We start from the raw sequence: 26,032 nt of genomic DNA, 5'->3' as shown, positions 1-26,032 counted from the left end.
GATAATATTATATTTATAATTTACACATATTACTAGCCTCTAGTAACCAATTCGTTTATTATTTTATATTTTAATGTATAACATACATAATATTTTCAATTGTTTTTCAAATAATTTTTATAACATTTCAACAAAATATGATAGTTTAATTTAACGTTATTTTAGTTAATTAAAATCGTAATTTTAATAGTTATAAATTGAAATACAACAGGATCAATAATTAAAATAATAATAATAACGTGGTATTATATATTATATTAGAACGATAAATAGGGTTTTCAGTATCAGTAGGTGTATGCGCCTACTATTTATTTGAATATTGAACTTAATAATAACAATGATAATATGTATTATATAAACTTATAACACAATTTAATTGCTCCAAACTGAAATAGCAATTTAAAAATGATAACTTCCGACTAGAAACCAAAACAGTTTAGAGCAGTTTAACAATTTACCACTAGAGGGTATCCGATATAATCAACACAATATTTGAAAAATGATTAGTATAGATAATTAAACGTCAAGAATCTTTACAATTGAGTCTATGTTACAGCGTAGGTGGTCAAAACGGCTTAAGTCAAGTCGATTATTTATTTCTTTACACTTAATACAATATAATTTAATTATATATTACAATCAGAAAAACATTTCAAAATAATATTAAATCGGTATGATCGGAAGTAACTCATAAATAAAACTCTATAATTTATACAGTAAATAAGAAATTTTAAAGTATATGCTGAGCAAATAACAACTTACTTATCTTACTGTTGAACATTCTTTCTTACTATATCCGTTTTGACTAACCACATATTTGTAAATTTTCCTTAAACATTACATTGCACAATTTTTTTTTTTTTATGAAAAAATGACAAGCTATAGTAGCAAATTTAATTAATTATATTTACACAATCCATTCATATATGATTTTCCATTAAATATGGATATATAATAATTATATATAGTTTAACAGTAAAACGCACTTGGCGAGTATTTAAAGCCTATGTAACTATAATTTAAACAATTTAATAACGAAATAGTAGTCGAACCGGCCGACTCAAATTTCCAGCAGTAGCAGCAGCGGCAGCAGCAGCAGTAGCAGTAGCAAAAGTATATCAAAATAATAATAAAAAAAAATTATCCCGTTTCGTCACCTGTGAATTAGAATAACGGCTTACCTATATTGATAATATATTATCAAAATACTAATACCGGGTTGCATAATTGTTTAATTTGATTTGATTTAATGATTCACTAAAATTGAACTGTCCAATCACCGGCCATCGGATTATGTTTAAGGGAGTATTAGCTCACTACTCATCAATGGCGCCCGCAGAGGGGGGCAAAGGGGCCATCCCTGCTGGAAATTTTCAACTGCATGAGGTACTTTAATCACTTTAACGAGTATGACATTGTAAGTAATTCTTATACCTTGCACTGGTTGGGATTTTATCCTGCGGGCACGCTTGCCACTCATTCATTAAATGTTAAGTGATTGTTAAAGCAACCTGACTTCAGAATTTCACTTTCTGAAGTCCATTTAAAGAGAATTCAGATTGAAAATGTATAATATTTATACGGAAATTGTTTTAAACGGGGTTAAGCGAAAATAAAATAAACAAAGCCTAAGTTTTTGATACATAATTTCGTTGCGGTCTTTAAACGGGACGAAGTTTTCTACCGACATTATCGAATATATATGTGTTATGGGCCGTGACAATGGCTATATTAAAACACGGCGAAACAATGGTGTAAATAATAATATCTTGTCGTTTCTTACCGTAAAATATAATAATAATAATAATAATAATAATAATAATGATAATAATGGTTTTGAAAGGATTAAAACACGGACATAACACTCGAGCGAAGCGAGCTATGGTCGGCGAGCGTGTGTGTATTATTGACTGAAATATTGGTCTACGAATTTTACGACACCCTACAAAGGCATTATGCTTCGGACCCGGTCACAATGAATCTCGTAAATCTCGGCCACCATCTGTGGACATTGTGGGCCTCGCAAAGACCGATGACCGCATTGCCAATCGTTTAAACACTCATACACACAAACACACACACACACACACACACGCACAAACGCAATAATACACAAAACTTATACCTACACATTCACAACACACAAAAAACGCGAAATACTCATAAATTACAACAATATAATAATAAGGCGTCGGATATTAAATATATTATAATATACGCATTGACGTATTGTGTATGTAATAATAATAATATTAATAATAATAATAATAATGGATATTATGTATAATAATGTTGTGCGCATTTCATTATCTCCTATACGTGGTGCCGCAAATCATTTTGGTGAAAGCCAACCGGAACTCGGGACTGAAAACGGTGTAGATGATCGGGTTCAGGGTGGAGTTGAAGTAGCCCAGCCACAGGAAGAAGCTGGACACGTACTCGTTGATCACACACCCCTGGCACAGGGGCATGACCAGGGCCATGATGAAGAATGGCAGCCAACACACGACGAACGCCCCAGTGATGATGGCCAATGTCTTGGCCGCTTTTCGTTCGCGTTTCGCCTCCAGTGACTCCTTCTTCTCGCGCTTCGTCTTCACCCGAGCGGGCGCCGGAACGCACACCCTATTCACGTTCATCTCGATGACCGTGTGCCGGCCGGCCGACGGGTCCGTGATGGTGGGTCCGTCGTCCTCGATCACCGGGGGCTGGAGCTGATTTTGGTGCTGGTGTTGGTGGTGTTGATGGTGGTGGTGGTGGTGATGGTGTGCCGCCGACGTGGCCCCATGATCGTGGTTCGTAGTGATCGTGAACGCGGTGGTCTTGTCTTCGCCACCACTTCCGCCCACGCTTCCTCCACCGCTTCCGCTGCCGTTGCCCGCCTTTGACTGCCCGCCACCGCCACCCCCGCCGCCGTCCTGCGACGACTCGGGCATCGAACAGCTCGAATGGCCGTCGATCAGACCGATGCTTGAGCACACGGCTGTCTCTTCCACTTCCTTCTTCTTTTTGATCCGCAGGAAAACGGCCTTCCGGAAGAAACCGCATTTTTTGGGCTCGGCCGAGGCGGCAGCGTCGTCCGCCGGCTTTTTCAACCTGAAACACACACAAGCAAATCGGTGGAATCAAGAGTGCTTATATAGAGGCATGCCACTCAAACTATACAGGCGAATGGAAATCTACGCTAGGATAATATATAACTAGACGAGAGTGTTTAATAATCTCACAACTGTGCTGGCGGTCGCGCACGTGACGTTCCATCGTTATTACCGATCCTATTTCAATGGCTAAACATGGTGTAATCCTCGGCCGTCCAAGTGCTTCTGATACCACTACCCACGCTGAACGCGAAAGGCCGAGTAGCGTTATAATAATAATAGTACACACTTAAAATACCTACGATCGATTCATTAAAATGTACCGGATAATCGTTGTACGTAGGTAATGATTAAAAACCACTGCTTTCTGCAACAAGATTATTATTCAATGCAAATCGAATGCGAGAGCGAATAAAATAACATGTGCTTTTTGGAAATAAAAGAATAGCGGCGATGCGTGAGTCTTTAGATCATCTGAAGAACTGATGTTGAAAAAAAAAAATCAAGCATATAACGACAATATACTTGATATTCATATATTTTAGACAATATCACACAAGAAATGAACAACCGTAAAATATTAAAAACCAACCACAAAAACGAATTTGCGGCGATCGATGACGCGACAATGTATATTTGTCAAAAACCGTTATGGAATATACCTACTGTTTTATTTTTTAATAAAAAAAAAAAATTATGAACGGTGAGATGCATCTTATAGCTGCGAAACCCTCATTCCGTTGCCAGGAAAAACGAGACGTCGTCTCATATTTATTTTTATACCGAATTTATACTGTGTTTGGATGTTTACTGAAATGACCCATCACGTTGCAGACCGCCAGCTCACGCGTGAGTCCCGAAGCTAGACTATTCTAAGAAAACTATAAGAATATAACAAAAATAAAAGATTTTCAAAAAATGAATATTGAATAAAATAATATGTATATAATATATGTATATATTATTGTGATTTATTACATTCAAATTTGTAAAATAAATATTTTATTAGATGTATTATTTCAATTATTTTTCCGTATTCTAAGCGGGTAGATGTTGTCCCGTTGTTTCTTATAACGCTCACTGAAATGAGATTATTTTCTTATTATTTTCCATATTATAACCTAACCTATTCAATTGTTACTCGTCGATATGAAACCTCAAACCACTGACATTTACAATACACTTATAACGATTCGTAGAATTTACGTTTTTTTATATTGTAGATATACTATAGGCACTTCTCTTGTTTTGAACGATCTAAAAATATAATCGATTCATGGTAATAATATATTATTTTTAGTTACGAGTTATGATAACTGTCTTCTAGGACCAAGTTAAGCGAAATTCCTTCTTTTTTAATCATAATTAATATATGGGTCGCTATTTTTTTTTTTTTTTAAAGTACGAATATAGTTGTATTTTTCAATAATTTAAATACAAACAAATCCTATTTCGTCCATTTAATATTTCATTTTTACATTTCTCAATAATGCACATTTTCCGAAACATAATTGGAAGTACGCATTATTAAAGAGCATAATTCATAATGTTGTAAAATGCGTCCAAGAATTTGTACATTCAAATAAATTTCACATTCAAATCCTCACCCAATTCATCATTCAATAAATACCTATTTATGGGGGGATGGAGTGGCCGAGCGGACTAAGGCGTCGGCTGCGACGCAGCCGACCCGAGTTCGATACCTTGGCCGCGGGCGGCATTTTTCTTCGGGAAAGTCACGGTGTCCAGAGAACAAGTGCCGCCATCCCCCCACCCGGGGCACGGCAGAAACCTACGGGTGCCCCATTAGAAATTCTGCCAAAAACACACACGTGTACCAACCTACCCAATTTAAAAACCTACAGTGCCCTCCCCCACACCCAATGGCCTATGTTGCCGCGGGTTACCCGATAAAAAAAAAAAAATACCTATTTATATAATTTATTATTATATTTTTAGATACCTAGTAGTAAAACTAAATAAATAATTAGGCACCTATGCATTATAGTATACGTAATAATTGAATATTGGGGATAATATTATTGTATTAGTGTTGTAAACATTATTATATAATATTATGTTACATTTTTTTTATAATTTTATTTTGCACCTTGATTAAACCTTTTCATTGTTTTTTTTTTTATATTAATTACTAAAACATAAAAATGAATCCGGGTAATCAACTTAAAATCTAATTAAAACATAACTATAGGGGATTTAATTTCTAGTAGAATATGGCTGTACAAAATAATAGTGGATCAGTTCGTTTTACACAAGTAGCAAATAAGAAAGTTTCATGAGTACTATCATACTGCAGTGGTGTAACTTAAGATAAAATAATAAATATTTTATAGTTTCCAATTGTGTCTAAAATTATAGTGGTGGGCCGGGGGAGGGAGGGTTGATGGTGACGCTTTTATACCCCTCAAATAATTTACTAATAATAAATATTTACATGTAAACACCTCGAAGTTTTGTAGAATTGTAAAATAAGTGAAAATATAGCAAGTTGGTAGTTTAGTATTATATCCATATTATAATCTGTATAACTTTAAGTGTATTTATACATTATAAATATTGTAATGGATAATTAATTACATAAAATGAACACAGAGATAAAATATTCAAGCTGAAGCATAATGCTTGAAAAAAAATATATGTTAAAAATTGTAATAAATTAAAGCTTAAATAGGGGGTCAAAACGATATATTTGCACCACTATAAAATTCAGTGGGCAACTCCCACTTTGCCTAACATTGATTACGCCTATGTGGAACCATGGTTAAAAATTGATAATGACAGCTTTATTTATTTTGAAAGCTAGTAGAGTTATTTATGCAATTATCATTGTTAAATAAAAATTAAATTATTTTAATGGGTTTAGTGTGGTGTTTTGATGCTCTTGAGACTATTATTATTTTTCCATTCTGTATGTATATTTTATTCTAATTCTAAAAATAGAAATGATTAATTATTTTATTCGTACCATTTAAATAATTCTTCTTCACGTCTGCATTATTAGTTTTATCAATGTGTTTCGTGAATTATATATAGGTATGTTAGAACGTCAAAAACATAAATATTCTGAATATTTAACTAAAAGAACTTATTGTATAGTTTAGATACCAGTTAGTAGGTAACTAATAGTTAACATAACATCGAAATAGTTTATAATTTTAATTAAAATATTTGATTTTTTTTCTATTGAAAATACTGTTCAAAATAATCATTCAAAATTATATGTTAAATATTTTAAATATTTTTTATTGCTCCTGAACTCGGAAGTCTGTGTTTCATACCTTAAATATTTTATTTAATACACTTTTTCATATTTTACTTTGAATTCAGATATTTGATCTATTTACATATTTTTTATCTCGTTAATTTTTGTAATTTTAATTTTAAAAGATTTATTAAGTTTTTATGATGAAACGGAAATGTTTAAAATGTATTAGGTATATTATAACAATATATATATATATATATACAATATACATATATATATGTGTATTATAATTTTCTCAATTAGGTACCTGCGCTTAATTAAATAAATATTATAATAATCGGTCTAACCTCGAATGTTCTAGCATTGCGTTTCTTTGAGCTCTTCTTCTGCGAATCCTTCTCCTGGCTATCTTAAATATCTTCCAATAAAGAAATAGGATGACCAGTAGAGGCAAGTAAAACGTTGAACATGTGGCAAATATCTGATAGCCAATGTCTTGACTGACCATACATCGCTGTTGGATATTAATACGGTCCAGGTAATCCGGGTCTTTCCAGCCAAACTGTGGAGCCAATGACACGACTAGCGCTACAAACCACACCACAATAATCATGCCCACTATTCTTCGACCGTTTCTCGTGTGGATATAATCAACATTAGTAACAGCCCAATATCTGAAAAGCAAATACCATTAATATTCATAATTGATGTATTATTTTATTTGCATACACTTTGTATTGATTAATTAATTATTTAATATTCATATACAAATATTAAACAATATTATAGATATTAATAAAAAAAAAAAAAACCTAAATATTTATTTTATAATTAATCAGTAAAAATTATCTATATCTCCCTCCTCCACACATTTTATCTATGCATAACTGTTTATGAATGTCTCAACATTATAGTAAGTAATCATTATTACTATAGTATTATTAAACTATTTAAATTTATTAAAACAAATGTCTGTAGCATATCGCTATATGGAAGTTAAATTTGGACCTTGGACGATATAAAATATCAACAGTAGAGCAAGACTACAAATCAGATAAGAATCGTTTACAATTTGGTGTTACAGATGAATGTTAAAGATAAGCTGTATCAAATGAATAACTAAAGAAGAAATTGTAAGAAAAATATCGGCAGGTAGATCTTTTTGGAAAATATTGATAAGGATACGAAATTAGTGGATTGGCTATATAATTAGACATGAATGATTGTTAAAATTATTGATAATGTAAGGCAGCGTTGATGGAAATAACCACGTACAAATACCTAGACTGGAGTACAAAATAAATAATACAGACCATGGAGGATCAAAGGTCTGAGTCGTACTTACTACTGGAAATAAAATAGGTCGACTGAAACAAATGGAGAAAAGCTGTAAATCAATCTGAGGATTTATAACAAAGAAAAGAAAATTGAATATTTTTATTTAATCAAAAAAAAGAGGGTAAAGTGACTGCTCTTCTGTATACAGTATGTTTCAAACTTTCAAGTTTACCTCTTCATTGAGTAGGTCATTGTAATAGATGTTTTAAACTTGAGTTCAATGATAAATTATTGCATACGAAAAACGAATCTGAGCAAGGTCTGTCATCCAATAACCTATATTACTAAATTATAATTTTATGATATATTAATAACACAACTATAGTACTTAACGTATTTTACAATTAGTGAGCGTGTGGGTTGAATTCATTTTTGCCAATAACATTGCATTTGAAAATGTCATTTTGTATATTATAAAATATAATAATATATACGTTACAAGTTTTATGTTCCCACAAATAATATTTTCAAATTACCACAAAATAACGAACATTGTTTGTCTTTATTAAAATACGTAGTCTTCGTAGTTTTCGTCCAAATTTCAAATTTCAACTTAAAATGTCTATTGATAACAAAAAAATTATGTACACACATTTTTTTTTTGTTTACAGTATAAACTTATGATGAACTTTATATTAAATTTTCAAGCTTTTTGACCCAGCTAATTTTTTTATCAATATTTATATAAAAAAAAGAATAGAAATCGTCAGATGTTTATATAGCTCAAAAATTTTCAAAATATTTTGAAAATTTGATGGTGTACCTATATAGAATATTAATAAAAACATTTTTTAAACATTTGAATTATCTACGGTTGGTCGTTTTTGTGTTACCAAAAAAAAAAAAAAACAAAATACATCTTGTCAAAAATTAGTTATGCGTATAGGAATTTCCCTTTTTTAAATTTTTTTTTTCCCCCAATTATTTTGAAAAATAATAGATATTTTTCATTTAGACCGCTTAAAGGTCACAACTACATCCAATTTTCTGCTAGAAACCACCAACATAACATTAAAAATCAAAGCCTTATTAATTTATTCCAACTTACTTGGTATGATTTGTGTACAGATACACACAAAAGAAAACCACACACATCATTGTAAAACCAATACATCTATCGCTCTATTCAGAATCTAAAATTATATTAATTTAGTGACTATAAAAATATTTAGTGTAAATAAACTTGAATTTTTAGGATGATACAATAAAATTTATATTTTATATGTATTTTAAATTAGATGAGTGTTGTATGATTTTTAAATTTAAACTTATTATGATGACGCATGACATTAGATATTTTAATGAAACAACTGAATTACTGCAGGGCTTACGAAGATGTCAAACAGTATAAATTGTATTTATTTTTTTATCATACTTACGAGTGTATAAAAAAGGGTGTTAAATTGTTTAATACGTTTTTATACATGATATACCAACCTTCTTTAAATATATCAAATGATATATCCTTTTTTTTGCAACGGTATAATATTAAATGTAATTAAAGCGTCATGGAAGTAGAAATGGGTCCAAGGACAATTTAAGTAAATGTACCTGCATAATTACAAATGATGCAAAGTATTACAATTTAATATTGAGATTTCCACTGAGTAAGCTAGGCCTGGGGTAGAAATTAAGGGTAGGTATGTATTTTTAGATGACCCTTTCATACATGTTTTTTTTATTTATACAGCTTTCCCTTACACGTATAATCCTCTCTTCGAACGATGTCCAATAATTACCAGTGAAACTAGAATTATTCAACAGAGAAATATATTCAGTGAACAATCAAAATCCTGCAAACATATTCTTTCTACCACGTCCCTCCTCACCGTCTATCTTGCCACTTATGCTTCTGTCCTAATCGCCTTTGTAATCAACATAGACTTTCCTCATATTTTTTTTTCTTTCGGCAGACCTAAATCATTTTGACATGGTTTTCCCCTATTGCATTTTCTCATTAGATGTCATCGATTCTACGTTATTTTATTATTATTTTAGTTTTCACGTGAAGTGTAGGAACTTTAAGTTTACAGTGTTTCATTTCTTCAAGAACTTTTTTGAACAGTTTTGATGATCTTAATGATCTTAATTTTTCTTGACCAATTATTTATTCTATGATTTAATATACATTCCTTATATAGTTTTTAGACAGATTTTATCATTTGTAAGTCCTATTAAGTATTATAGGTACAATTGTTTCGTTTTTTTTCCTACAAATTTTGTTTTAAAATTATATATTACCTATTATAATATTTAATTACAAACATAAATTACATTAGGCAGATACATTAATATATTATCAATAGATAATTTTTATCTTTCAAAAGGTGTGTGTTTTATTTTTCACATAAATATTTTATATTGTTGTATAGGAAATATTAAGTTTATATAATTATTGTTGTATGCTTAACAGTACTACACATAAATTAATGTTTTGATGATATAGTTGATTTTTTTACTGAAATTGATAAGGATTATACTGCATACACGATGAAAAATAAATGCAATTAACTAATAATGAAATTACAAAAAGATAAAAAGAACCCTTATATTACTTCATAATTAGATTTTAATTAATTACTTAATATCAACGAAACCCTAAAGAAGGGAGTAAACCTCTAGTGATTAAAACCAAGATTTCTGCCAGATCCAAGCCTGGATAAAAATGTGAGCGAATTCTTCTTAAACTTAATACAAATTTACATAAAATCAATAACCTGACATTTTATTACACTGAGATGGTTTAGAAATGTTTATAAAATGCAATATTCATTGCATTAAAATTTACAATAATAATTCACAATATTATTTGTCAGCCAAATATTTTTATTTCTATTTTGTTTGCAATTCAAACTGTTACAGAGATAAAAAAATATTCCTTGCAAAACTATATAAAAGCTTATGCAGCTTTTGTGTATAATTAAAAAAAAACTTTTCATTGATTAATATTTAAAACATAATATACTGAGTACATTTATTTACAAGCACAGCAAAAACATAAAACATATAATTGTATTCAAATCAGGTTTACTCAATTAAGTACCTACTATTTTTTGTTTGTAAAATCTGCCTCTGTATTAACGCTTGACGTAATTTAAGTTAGTTCAAAACTGTATGTATTTAATGTAGCGGTCATTTGGATTTTTCGTCTTAAATGTATTTGAACACTAATATTACAATGAATTAATTTCGGCATTAATTTATTATTAGTTCATACAATTATAATTTATCCAGGCGTTTTTTAATATATTATTGCCACAATGGTAGTGTTTTATGATGAAAATAAAGCTTGTATATACAAAACAAAATAATTATTTGACTATTAATATCCAAATAAAAAAATTACTAATAAATGAACTTCGAACTTCGAACGTATGATTTATATTGGTTTATGCACTATCTGCTATCAGCTTATAAACATTAAACGTAAATGTATAATTTTATATTAAGGCAGAAGAAATATTTTTTTGATTATGTTCATTATTTATGTACATTTTACAGTGTACAGCATTATAATAGTGGATCGTTGATTTATGATTATAATAATTCATTTTTTATTTATACTCAAGATAGTTGAAATAGAAAGGATAGGCTAGAATTTTCCTAGCCTCAATCAAATAATATTTATAATTTATAAACATGGGCATTTTCAGAAAAAATATTATTATTTTAGTTTTATTTATTCTTAGAGAAGCAAATAGGCCCTCACTGAATAGTGTGTAAAAATAAAAACTAGCCATAGGTTACATCAGCGTCCAGTTAAATGTAATGCAAAAGGGATAATTTTAACCCAAAATTTACGTTTTTACAATTTTGTGTTACATGATATACAAATAGAGTTTGTTTTAATATAATTTAATGTATTTATAGAACTGAAATTTTTGCAAAAATTCAAATAATTTATCATGAATAATTTTTTAATGGACAATCATGCAACTTATTTTTGGTTTAAAAACGTAGTGCCAACTTTCAAGTTGTCTAAATCTATAGTTTATCATATTTTATAATAATCAATGTTTGTAAATAATAAACTATTAGTTAAATAATTCATTTTTTTTTATTAAAAAATATTCTCTACATAATTTGAATAGTTTTAAATAGCTGTAGTTTTGTAAAATGGAATAATCCTACTTTGCCTAACATGACCTTAATGTAATTATATGAATACAAATTTGTTTTTTTTTTTTTTAAAAACAATATCAGGGAAATTCAGTGTATCATATTAAAAAACTACCTTTTGTTCCTTTTATATTTATTATAATTTATATATATGATTTATGAACCATAAAAAACTAGTCAAAAATTATATTTTTATTGATCTTTATAAAAGGTATCTATATTAAATATTAATGTTAAAATATAATTTTTAATTAGGTATGGAATGATTTGACTTTTGAAAATCAATTTTATTGTCGCAATACTAAACGAGTCACATTGTACAACAATTTTAGAATGTTGACTAAAATATTAATATTATACTTAAATTATATACTTATCTAGTGACATAGGACATGGAAATATCTGATTTATGACCTTCTATGTAAAGAATATTACTGTAGTAAACTCTCCTGTCAAGAATTTTAGGACAATGCGATGTTGCTAAACTTTCAAAATCTTCTTTTAAGGAACTTCATGGTTTTAAGTAAAATAACATAAGTAAGATATTATGCGTGTATCAAATGATAAATCATCTATAAAGATGGGAATAAAACAATTGACTTAATACAAAATGTTAATGTTTAGAAATTTATCGTGTAGTCATAAATATATCGTATTCTTTTTAAATACGCCTGTAATAGTCTAGGAAGTTATAATTAATCAGTGATAGAAATACATGATTTATATTTAACCCGATACCACAAATCAAATTAACCTATAAATTAATAATTAATTCTATAGAATGAACGGAACTATACAAATTAATTTAAACAAAAAAAAAAATAATATGAATAATTATTGTAAGTGGCTAATAACAATAATTGTTGGTGAAACTTTGGATCAAATAAATAATATTTTATGTATAATGTGTATAAATATTATACTACACATAATTATATCGGTTGTAGTTAAAATATATTATAACTTATTAGGATAAGTTCAAGTTTTATTGCAACCATTATTTCTTTATTATAATTGTTATATTCATATACTAGGTATTAAAAAGCAATTAGTATCCTTCAATATCATAATCTACTGCATTTATCAATCTGATATTTTAAATAAAGATTATTATACATTATTTATAAACTAATTATCGTTCAGTCTCTATAACTCTTACTTTAATAAAATACCAAAAACTAAATCAACTCCGCTTATAGATTTTGAGTAGAGCAATTAATAAAGCTATTGGTTTATTTATGAGTTTTTTTTTTAATGGAATTATATTTTCAGAAAAAACACATTGCATGTAAAGAACTGGAAACTTAACACCGAACGCAAAGGTTCTGTTTGAACGGAAAATGCCTCAATATTTTTTCAAGGAAACAGTGCAAAACTTTGACAAAAAATTAAGTGGTTGCTTTTTGACCAAATGTCTACTGAGTATTATTTTTTGAATTAAATAAAAACATTATGAAGTAGTTGTAAGAGGTCAACCGTTACATATTATTGTTTTATAAAAAGCATATTATGGTTGATTCTCTTTTCGTATAAATTATAAAACTTTCTGGAAAACTACTGTCACCTTTTTAAAACAATTTTCAAAGCGATTGAAATCTATTAACTTCATAGGTAATTGAGGTAAACATTTACACGTTAACGTATTATACTATATAATATTATCATTATATTTTAGATTCAGATATTGAAAAAAATGAGCATTATATTGGGTTTAATCAGTCTTGTAAAGTACTTGAGTAAAAGTATTTAAATACTTTTTAAGTATTGAAATACGTATTTTAAATATTTTGAAGAAAATAATTCCATTTTTTTTTTTTATAAACATTTAAGTTTAAACTTAGACGAAATTAGGAACGCATTTAAACGAAAAGTAATATGGATTTTAGTTAATTTGTTGTAATAAAAAAATATATTTCGTTGGGATTTGAAGCTTTTAACGTAAGTACATCATTATACTTTATTAACCTAACGACATTTTTAAATGTAATGTTTTAGGAAAAAAATAATTCAACTAACCTACCTACCGTATTATAAAATAGTAAAATAAATTACTTTGATAGCAATATAAATATATTATCATAAAATATACTTAGTGTCTTAGTAATTTCGGCTAAACGTCTTTGCTCAGATTTGTTTTTCGTAAATTCAATACATACATTAGTATGACTTGCTCAATGACGAGGTACACTTGACACCATCTGCAATAGGTACAGCAGAGCAGTTATAAGGGCAAAACCTTTTTTTGTTGTTTCTGTCATCTTGTATTAGTTTGAAAAGTTTTCTCCAATTATCAACATCGCAAATAGTTTTCAGTAAAATATTTTATTTAGCTTGTGTACTATTATGGAGTTGGAAGTTAAAATAAGGAATTTGTCAGTAAGTTTTTTAATATTTGTGCGGAAGAACAGTGAAAAAATAGGAATATTTACACGAGACTAGTTTTAGATAAAATAAATTATGTTTTTTTAGTAATTCAAAAAAAAAATATAAGCGTGAGGACTATGAATGTTCCACCATTACTTAAGTTGTAATTTGTATACACAATGTAATTTTAAAAACAGGTATTTAGACTACTTTGAAGAACCTATTTGTTTTATGTACCTAGCTATTTACACCACTCAAAAGTACCTACGTTGGTGCAGACCTTATTTTTGTTTTTTTCAATAAAAATTTTTACAATCTACAGAATTAAGATGTTACCTATTAATAATAATACAAGTATTATGTTTTAATGTAAATTTAGACGCATGGGGCCAGAACAACTTAACGTTCTAAATATTAAATTACATTTTAGTACATTAAACATATTTGGTACATAAAGGGAATGATATTTACATAAATAATTTATTTCAGAACTAGAGCCTTACTCAATGATAGTGGGATTAGGTCATTTTTGCCACTAAATGTGTTAAAGATACTAATTAATCGGACACCGGAATATCATAAAAAGGAACATTAGTATTTAATAATGGCATTATATACAACACGAAACAATAATATATTAACTTAAGTGCATTAAAATTACTGTCATCGACGGTCCCGATAATGCGTAGAGTGTTCCCACAATAATCTTGATAATTTAATATTGATAAAATGTGTATTAACTATTAACTGATATAGGTTTGACCAATCCTATGATAACTTAATAATTATGTTTTATTATTAATTTCATTGTCATTGTGATCTAATCACCATACGAAAAAAAACTAACTAAAATGTTGAAAAAAATAAAATTTGTCGAAAAAATCATCATTATATACTATATAGATACTTAAAATGATATTAAGCTACATAATATTATACCCACAATATTTGTAGAGATTATTTCATAATAATAATGATTGAAATAATGGAACAATTACTCTTAAAAATAAGTACAGCGACGAGGTAGGAACTCTCAAAACCAATGTCAATGCACCGGAAGCGAGTTTCTTGGTTTCCTTTTTTTTGTATTTTTTATATCGTAATATTATAATTAAGTATTTTAGTACAAAAACTCGTCTCTTGGGAAAAACTTTCATAAAATTGTCAGTTTTTCAAAAATTTTAACTTTAGATAATTATATAGTATGATGATAAGGATAACTACCATGTTGTAAGGTAATAACAATTTATATATTATATATAAAGCTAATAACCCGTGTAGTTGATGCTTAACCAATAAAGGAAAAACAAAAGCTTATATAATATACAGTAGGTAGGCGTGAGTTTATAGTTATTTAGGTCTTGTGTTTATTTTAATTTAATTTATAAGGTCTAGGGGCCGTTGCCACTTGAGCCTCCTGGGGGGATTTTTCAGGTCTGGTGATAGATAAGAGATTTTGAACATGGGGATTAGTATGATTTCGAAGGTGATTTCTAAATTTAGAGTATTGTGGGTAAGCTATTTTTTTTAGCTGTTTCAGTGACTATTTAGGAATATGGTGATCTGTGTGAAGGGTACAATTTGAGAGATAAGGGGGAGCATTAGCTATGAGTCTGAACGTTTTTGATAGGAATACTTGTATTTTTTTGTTTGTTTGTTTTTTGGCAGTGCTCCAGAATTGAATGCCATACATCTCTATATGGGATTAAGTAAGATATTGTAGATGTGTATTTTGGTTTTGAAGGGAATTTTAGAGAATTTACTTAGGATGGGTCTGATTAGGTTAAGTCATATATTTAATGTTAATTTTGTTGGGTGGATGTATTTGGTCCACATTGGACGTTTATCGAAAGTTAGGCCTAGGTATTTGGCTGTGTCAGAGTTTGGTATGGGTTCGTTGTTAGGCTAACTCATAATACCAAACAACGAAGAAATATTATATTATAGGTAAATAAAATAGCATCCTACTTTCCACAGCTACTAAAATATTAAATTGTATTTAATTACGGTCGTGATATCGGTACCGATATAACATTAATAACAATAAAATTTTTCCAAAAAAAAGCAAACAATCAAACAACTTAAATTATTGTTTTTATCTTATTGTTCTTTAGTTAAGAACTTACTCGTCTTTGATATACAATTGTATTTTATACTTTACGTTTAGCTAAGGTATTATTATCTTTTCTGTTGATGATAGTTCTAAAATAAATTGCTTCATATTATTTGAACCTGGAGTTCAAATACTTTACAATACAATTCACAATTGGGTGATAATATGTATCACACTAGAACGTGATTATATTAATTGTTCAAATTAAAATATACTCAAAGGAAATACACATTATTGTATAAATATTTTAGATTTTTTCCTTGTTAATATTAATAATATTACTATTAAGATTTCTCGAGAAAAATGCTGCTAATAACTTGTTAAAATAATACATTAAATCGTATACTAAATAATTATATGTTTTAATAAAGATGATCTTAAATAGTTGCCTATGCGTCATGTGTCATTGACGCTTGTATAACAACTATTATATATATTATATATACATATTTTTTTTTCGTAGGTTTTTAACTGTTGGGGAGAGTATGGTTGGTTAGAACACGTGTGTATATATGTGGCGTGGATTTGTCCCTAGAGCACGGGTGGTCACCCATCCGGGAACTAGGGGGACCGGTCGATGCTAACCACACCGTAGCAGTCCAAATATTGTACATTATAATAATTTATTTAAATCAATTGCAACGTGTACGTTACCTATCAACAGCTATTGCAACGAGATGAAGTATCGAAGCTGTACAACATAGTACATCACTTGAAGTCCACATATCACATAGTTCTGGACCTAAGATCCATCCTCTGCTTATCTGCAAGAAAAAAAAGTTCTTTATAATATAAATATACCATTAAATAGATTAATGTAGTCAAAAAATGAATAATACGTAGTAATATTTTACATTCATATTTTACATCCAAACTTAAAAGTAGGTTAAGTACCTATTTATATTCGATCATGCCTGTTATCTAATATTTCGCGAATAAAATAAAACTTGTATTAATATATTGTGTGTATTCTTTGTATGAGTAATATTTTTGAACTTACATTTAAAATTATCGTTGAATTAAAAATATATATAAATTAAAAATTATTTTCTACTAAACAAAACAATCATTATAGTATAACAGAATATACCAATTTGATTAATTAGCTGGTATTGATTTAAAATCATTTACTTTAGTTGAGCTCGAACATGATTTGAACGAATAATATTCAAGTGGAGTATATAAATATTATATTTGAATTTAAACATAATTTACTTAAGACAGGTGTTCAACTTGTGCTATATTAGAATTTGTTAAATTAATATGTTTTACATTTACCTAATGACATTATTATTATATTTTTCTATTTTTAGTTGTTATATAATTTACATAAAGGCATAAATAGTAAGTAATCAAATTAGCATTAAGTTAAAATAATGTATCAATATACAAATAAGTTTTTTTTATTATTTCGTCATTGCTATTAGCATAACAAAAAAATGGTAATTATTTTTATTTTTTTTTAAGTACAACAATTGTTGTATGTCACTAATTTACGATTATTTCCTTTTGAAATTTATTTGTCTTAGAGTTATTTTATTTTACGCATAACTTATAATAGTTACGAGATTGATTAAACAATGGGTATATATTCCTTTCAAGTGTTTTGTTTTTATTGATTTAATGTTTTAAAACTTTCAACCAGAAACAAAATTGTAAGTACCTATTATATATATCTACCAACGTAATACATTCATCAACCCAAAACGCAATACTATGGCAGACCCGGGCTGCCGTTAAATCCAGACGCTTTGTATTATCGTGTAAACACGGTGAAACGGAATGATTCGAAACAAATCCCAGTATTATTAAAAACAATGAACAACTGATTCGACTTTCCAAATGTGTTAATGATTTTCTTTGGCGGAAAATAACCAAAATCCAAATCCTGCCTTTCATACCGAGAAACTATAATCGATTGTTGTAAGAACAATAATATTATTTTTTTCAGACGGAGGTACCTGCGTCGTATCGAGAACAGCTGTCGCATTATCAAATCGTACTATTTTCCTATTAAATGAAACATTACATTATATTTTCATAAACAAACAGCAATTTAATACGTCAAATAAATTGATTGACTGGTCCAGTTATCCACCGAGAGTGCTTTACTATTACACGGATTTCCGAGAAAAAGGGTTTTGCACATAAGGTATAGTAATAACTTTTGACAACTTATAAAATATTTGAACTGGCTGTATATATACTTTTAGGTTTCAATAGTACATAGTGATATTGATCGATTAAGCACGAATGCGGGATTTAAAGCCAAAAGTAATAGGTACCTACTGAATCAGAATTTAAGGTATGTCACTTTTCGTTAGGTTAGGTTTGTATTGATTAATAGCAAATTGTTTACTATAATATATAATATTACAACTGATCTTTATTAGAAATTGCATCTTAATATATTTTACAATGTTTTAATAAATAGAATTTAGGGTGTTTTCGAATAACAATCTAATATATTTTAATATTTATTCCATTCTAATATAGGTATATAAAATGCTTAATTAGTTCAGAAACATAATATTTCAAAATGTTTGTAAATGTTTGTCTACGAATTAGCTTTTGATTAAAAAAATATAGTCTTCTACAATCGTTATCGTTGGTATACAATATGTACAACATTTTTAAATCTGATTTTTAAAATGTACAACATTTATTTCATAATACCACGTGCTCTGTTATTATGGTAACTCGTTTGGGGGCTTGATTTTTTTGACAATTAAAAAGTTTGACTATTCATTTTCATTTATTATTCTTATAGAGTTATGCATTTTAAATTGTATAACAATTCTATATTTTAATTTATTCTTAATAGATAAATTAATAATTAAACTCATACCAGGTTTAAAAAATATCTCTGATGCTTTATAAATTATTAAAAATAATGTGATAAAATAGTTCCATACAATATTTGTCTGTGGCCTCTGAAGTTCAAACCCACTTTAATGGTATATTATATAATACGCTTTAATTTACACGAGTTCAAAAAATTTAATTGACATGAACAAACATTATGATTTAGGTAGTCTGTTGCCAATAATACCGAAGTGATAAACCGTATGATTCAAACTGCAATATGTCACGCACTTTTTTATATTTTTAATGGTCTCTATTAGTCTAGCACAACTCTGTGGTTAATAATTGTAAAATTAGTATAACAGCAGTTAACACAATAAATATATAATTTATAATGCTTTCGTTGCATTTATTACATAATACATTCGTTTTGGTACATTTGTACAACGAACATAAAATACATTTGTGCCCACCTCATTGTCATAAGATTTTCAGACTCTAATCATAATAATATTATGCAATTTAATGAAAAACGTAACATAGGTAGGTACTAATACAGCGTGACGTAATACTCAACAACTCAAGAAATATTATGATATTATATATTTATATCATCAACCGTAATTCATTGTGTTCTATTTGTTTTCCTACTGTAAATATCGTAATGTCCATACTAAAATGATTGGATACGATAAAAAAAAAAAATACAAATAGATAAAAACTATAATAGTGCCAAATGTTTTTATGGTTTATTAAGAATAATATAATATTATTTGATGTTTAATACCTATATATTTATAGTTTTATCGAGTAAATGTTTTATGGTTTAAGATAAAAATATGTATAAATTACGTGGAACGAGAAAATTAAATGCATGGTATATAAATGTCACATTTGAGTACAAAACTTGTAAACTTAACGTTTACAGATGACCTGATTTTAAATTACAAACTTTACTTTTTAACCTAAAAAGTTACAAAACATAATATTATAGTCTTATTAAAAATAATAGTGATATTAATGGTCAATACTTATCAAACGGTTTTATTTTTGTTGTTGTCGAACAAAATATTAAAGAAATTATTGTCAATATAAACTCAATGATGGTAACGATGATGATAAAATAGAATCTACGAGAAGTATAACGTCAATAGTAGTCAGGGGTGTGTCCAATATTTAATATCTTGTATTTTCGTTATGTTTTTGACATAATCTTCCTGGTATATAAGAGAAGCTGAAATTAGCTTATTATTTTAAAGATTGACGACTCCCATGAAACCAATTTCCTTTGGATTCCTCCTATTTTCTTTTCTGAGGAAATTACATTTCATCAATAGGTACTCTATTCGAAGAAGAAATCATTTACTATTGGGCGAACTTTTATATAAAAACAATCTCAATTTTTAGAATTTTTATTTCGGTAATCTATTTGGTTTGACACCAGAATATAAAAAAAAAAACACCCCGCCATTGCATCACTTCAGTGTGTAATAACGAGGTTCCGCGCTAGTAAAAAGCTGACAAAGACTCTTGAAAAATAGAAGGAACGAAGACAAAATTTAATTAAACGCACCGTTTTAATAATGTAACCCAATACTTTAAACATATTTCCTTCATTAGTTGGTTTGAATAACTGCTTGTAGGGGGCGACGTATAATTTATATTTTACGGCTTTTAATACGTGGTAACCTGTTCTCTGTGCATCGTGTAGCTTATGAATAATATACCTACAGTTTCCACTTCGAGCTTATAGTAATGTGCGAGGCGCATAATATACATATGTGCCGCAGACCGCTACAAAATAATTATTATCACTGCGTTTATAATTTTATAGTTTTATATAAACGCGTAAAACGTTAGTTCATAGAATTGAAAATATAATATATGCTCGGACAATTTTATAAGTAGGCACCTAACGTGTTTTGCTTTTTCGATTTATCTTGGGTTGGTTTAATTATGGATTCCAAGCGACCGAAACGAAAAATATATTGGTTGGGTATGTAAACACTTTTTCGGACAAATAGTTGCTCCGACTTGGTCAAAAACCTTTTATTTCGTTTGTTTAATGACGGCAATCGGGGTAAAACTGGTACTCTAATGAGGTCAATTTTGAATTTGTCTCATATTTTCAATAATATTTCTTCAAAAGTGTAACATTTTATTATTTTTAATTAAATTATCGAATTATTAAAACATTAGAGTGTTATACAATCTAGTCTCATAAAAACATAACATTTTTGGACATTTATAGAACATAAACGGGTTTATTTAATGACTACACAATAAGTACATCTAATAATAATTAAAAATTAGGTAAAGGTATTATATTAGTTTACATATTGTATAGTTGTGGTAAATAGTATCATTACACCTTACATGGATAAATATTTTAAGCATTAATACCAAAAAAAAAATCAATACATTCTTTTAATATAAATACAAAATATATATATAATATCATCTAGAAATGAAAGCTGTTTGGTATTTTCTGAACTACAACCAAATAATAGATATTATATATTTCGTTCAAAACCGCTTCGTTGTAAATTTTACTGATTGTTGTTTTGCAGTTTTCGGTTGTTTTTCGCAATTTCACAAAAACTACTTAGGAATTCCACAAATGACCTGTTTAAAGTACCATCTGTGTCCAAATACCAATCCATAGACGGACTATATACAACTTTATGACTTTGGAGTACTCTTTATATTCATATCAGTATTAACAGAAATACAAAACAACAATAATAGGTAATATTAATGTAATAACACTGCTCTGCTCCAAATATAAAATGCTTATCATCAAAGTAGGTCATTTTTCTTTTAAGTTATTTATTTAACATAAAAATAATAATTCCATTATGGATGATTTTAATTGTTTTCATGAAAAAAAGATTAAAAATAAAAATAATAATTATAAATAAAACCAACATGAAGTTTTATGATTGTTTGTTATATGTACATGATTTTTATATGAATAGAGGTGATTTAACTGCTTTGTTTCATTTTTTATGGAGTATATAATTATATTTTTTAAATATATGTATGAATAATTTTTAGCAATAATTTAAATTTAAATACATTTTGTATGTTTTATAAATTAAACAATTTGGCAAATATAGTTCACTATATTATGTATAAATAAATATCTTATAAAATATTTCATATAAAATGTATGAATACACTAATCTACTATGTATTAAATTTGAATAATGTGTACATTCATAATATCATTGATTATAAATACTATTTATTTTATTTTAGATTCTGAGCGAAGTGATGAATGTATTGATTTTACAATGATGTGTGTTTTTTTTTTTTATTTTTTAATTTTTAATTTTTTTTTTTTCATTTTTGTGTCTGTCATCACCTTTTAGGACAGTAAAAGTGCTTGGATTTTCTTCAACAATAACTTTTCTGATAGGAAAGTGAATCTAGTTGGTACTTTGGGTGGGGGGGGGGGGGGGGGTCAAAAGTAAAAATTTCCCAGTAGTTTTCAAAAGCGACGGGAAAAACAAAAGAAAAATTAAGGAAAAACGGGGAAAAAAAACAAATGACCAGGGATTGAAAATTAAAAACAAAGCTCCACGTAAATAGGTTATATAAAATTACTTTATTCTCAATAATATCATCAAATATACTTGGTAATATCATAGGCTGACTGACCGTTTTCGCTCAGAATCGTTTTTCTTATACAATGATATTATATCATTGAATTCAAATTTAACACCATCCATTACAGTGACCCACTTGTAACCTACTGTACAGCAGAGCGACATCCACTTATCCACCTTTTTTTTTTTTGTGTCTGTCATCACCTTTTAGGACAGTAAAAGTGCTTGGATTTTCTTCAACAATAACTTTTCTGATATAGGAAAGTGAATCTAGTTAGTACTTTGGGTGGGGGGGGGGGGGGGTCAAAAGTAAAAATTTCCCAGTTGTTTTCAAAAGCGACGTGAAAAACAAAAGAAAAATTAAGGAAAAACGGGAATTTTTACGCGAAATCTGTTTTCGAGAAAATCGATTTTGGTTTTTGGTGTAACTCTAAAACAAATGACATAGGGACATGAAATTTTGACTGAATGTTTATGATTGTATTTCCTATACAATATAACATTTTCCAAATTTTTCTGTCTTATTTTGAGCTGTTTACGGACATTGTCAATTTCCATTTTTTTTAGTTTTTTTTTTCTATTAATATCAATAAAATTTTACCTGTTGAGTAAAAAAGCTTGACAATTTAATAGAGATATTATATAGAGATAATGATATTATATCATTGAATTCAAATTTAACACCATTTATTACAGTAACCTACTTGTAACCTACTGTACAGCAGAGCGACATCCACTTATCCACCTTTTTATAATCAACAATAACCTGTCTGTATATAAATCTTGTGAGCTTTTAAAATACAATATATTCAAAAAGAATGTACAAATATTAAGTGTATGTTTAAACAATGCATAAGACAAGGAATTGCAATAACCTGGTAAATAATTTTAAAGTACCTATTTCAAAAAAGTATTATAAAAGTAATTATTATTCGAGTTTAACAGATTTGTTATTATCAATCACGTTTAATAATATTATTGTATTTAAATCGTTTCTGTACTTATAAATACAGTGAAACCTCCATATAATAAATATAAACCTTATATTCAATGAAATTGAAAACCATTATCAAATTAGAATCAAATTTAACGAATTTCTATTGCTGCCCACCGAGACTTTCTAATAGGGAAGTTTCACTGTATTATAATTTGATAAGACTGTGCGAATGTCCAATGTAATAGGAGATGAAGACATATCCACTGGACCCAATGGAAATTAATTAAGGGTCAATGCTTTCCGTAGTACAACTATACTCGTTTTAAACCCATGGTCTATATTATATTCATAAATACCAAATAATAATAATAACAATAATAATATAATATTGTCACGGTAGAATTTCAAGTGGTGAAAAAAAATTGCCGGTTTAAAACAAACTTTTAAATGAATTTATACTTAACAACGAATTACCCCAAGTAATTTGTATTTAAGTGCCGAATCATTACGGATTGTTACTAAAAATTGCACCACACACCATCGGTGATGTGTGTGCCAGTCGGTTTTCGGACGGTCACCGCAAATATCGATTAAGACCAAAACGATTTCCACTTCGAAGCGCTGCTGCAGTGTATACTTCCACTGTACAGCCAAGGCCGTATAGAAACTTATTTGAACCATATAAGTATATTATTTTATTTAAAATAATTTGTCAGTTTCAATGCTAGTTGTAATTTTTAATAAATTCACATTACAATTATTGTTCTATGAAATCGATTGTGTTTTTTTTTAAAATTTTAATACTTATTACAATTCATTTTTTTACAATATCTTAACGATCTTTTCTTATTGTTATTTTTTTTTTTTTTTTACTATTATGGTGATCCCATTTTTGGAGTTTGGTTGACACTTTGGGCAAATTTGATAACGTACATTCTCGAAAACTGTTACTATAAAGTATATTCTATTATATTACACATGACATAATGTTTTGACGACGGCATACTATTGAGATATGTATATTCGACATTTTTTTTGGCGCGATCGGATCAACAATACGGCAGCGGCTGTTGACATTTGAATAAATGTCGTTATGGAACAATATTGGTGGTTAACAACCTCCGTACATTGGTGACGGTTTGCTGCTTCCTCTCCGACCCCCTCGCACACTATTTATTATAATATATATTTTATTATATATTATATTATAGCAGTTGACTATATTATTATACTGTTCGATAATAATAATGTTTCACGCTCACCTTCATCTGGTTTACGCATATAACGGCATTCGATTCAATTACATTCCCCCTGAAGTGAAGATGGATTTTATACGCAAGTTTTTCTACTTTTTTTTTTTTTTATCGACTTTGACGGGCGCCTCGGACTTTTTATTTCCCTATGAATAGTTTAACGAACTCTGTTTCTCTCGAACGCGTTCGCCAACATGTGTTGTCGTCCAGAAAAGTTTTGGCAATTTATTCTACTTGATTGACATGATAATATTATATTAATTTGAACTTCAGAAAACTCGCGGTAGTTTTCTCTCTTTGCCCCGAAATCGAATGACAAACATTCTATAGTCTACGATGTCATCGGAGGCGGTGGTGGTGGTGCGTGAGCGAGCCACGCGCAAGTGACTTGGCGTGGATAATCGAATTCAGCAAAGTGTGGACAATTACATTCTGCGATATTCAAAGAATTCCAATCCTCTGTTATTGTCGTGTGAATGTCGATTTGCCATATCGAAAAACTTCTTTATATGGCTCTAGGCCTCTGCGGCATTTAAATCAAAATGTTTCAAAACGTACTGGATTATGTCAAGTTTGCAGTCGACAATTTGAGAAATGTGCAACAATCGTCGGGCAACTATTTAATAACAACAATAATATTTACGACTTTATTCGAAAAATAGTCGAAACAAGTCTGAAATAATGCCATCAACTTGGGTGTTTATTTTATTTGTTCAAACTGTAATACATATTATATTGTATTTCTAATGATTTAAATTCAACTTTTAAAGATAAATACATACTTTTTTCCATATATGTAGTAGCCAGTGGGACCACAATATTCTGCACACATTTAGAAATAATAAGTAAAATAAATATGCATGTGTAGTAAATTGTAGGGAACATAACCCTTAAGTTTAAATAATAACTAGATTCGTGTAATATTTCAAAATTGTGGAAAAGTTGTTTACTGTGAAAAATTCAAAATTCAAAATATAAATTTCACTTTAGAATCATTATACGTAGGTACCTCTATACAAGTAAAATAACAGACAAGATTAATGAAAACAAATTTGAGACTCGACTAAAGAAACTTGTAATAATATACAACGGGTTCCACGATATGTAATAAATTCATAATGTCATATTAAAATATTATATTGAGATAAATATTATCATTAAAATAAAT

At 28.5% G+C, this 26,032-nt stretch overlaps 1 protein-coding gene and 1 long non-coding RNA gene across 5 annotated transcripts in view; one reads left to right on the top strand and one right to left on the bottom strand.

Annotated features, from left to right (window-relative positions):
- Nucleotides 1–270: 270 nt before the first annotated feature.
- Nucleotides 271–26,032, bottom strand: part of LOC132938677 (5-hydroxytryptamine receptor) — a 228,139-nt gene continuing 202,377 nt past the window's right edge. For all 4 annotated transcript variants that reach the window (XM_061005652.1, XM_061005653.1, XM_061005651.1 and 1 more), the window contains 3 exons: nt 16,913–17,022; nt 6,672–6,998; nt 271–3,096 (listed from right to left, as the gene is read on the bottom strand). In XM_061005652.1, the coding sequence (XP_060861635.1) occupies nt 2,307–3,096; nt 6,672–6,998; nt 16,913–17,022 (1,227 nt within the window). In that variant the 3' untranslated portion in view covers nt 271–2,306. The remainder of the gene's footprint in view (nt 3,097–6,671; nt 6,999–16,912; nt 17,023–26,032) is intronic.
- LOC132939715 (uncharacterized) lies at nt 17,756–22,220 on the top strand. The gene is made up of 3 exons (XR_009664002.1): nt 17,756–18,410; nt 18,472–18,563; nt 21,634–22,220. It is a non-coding gene; the product is annotated as an uncharacterized LOC132939715 (long non-coding RNA).

Source organism: Metopolophium dirhodum, chromosome 2 (assembly GCF_019925205.1).
Source record: "Metopolophium dirhodum isolate CAU chromosome 2, ASM1992520v1, whole genome shotgun sequence".
Classification (NCBI taxonomy): domain Eukaryota; kingdom Metazoa; phylum Arthropoda; class Insecta; order Hemiptera; family Aphididae; genus Metopolophium; species Metopolophium dirhodum.
Note: the sequence above shows the minus strand (reverse complement) of the source record. Positions and strands in the feature narration are given on the sequence as shown.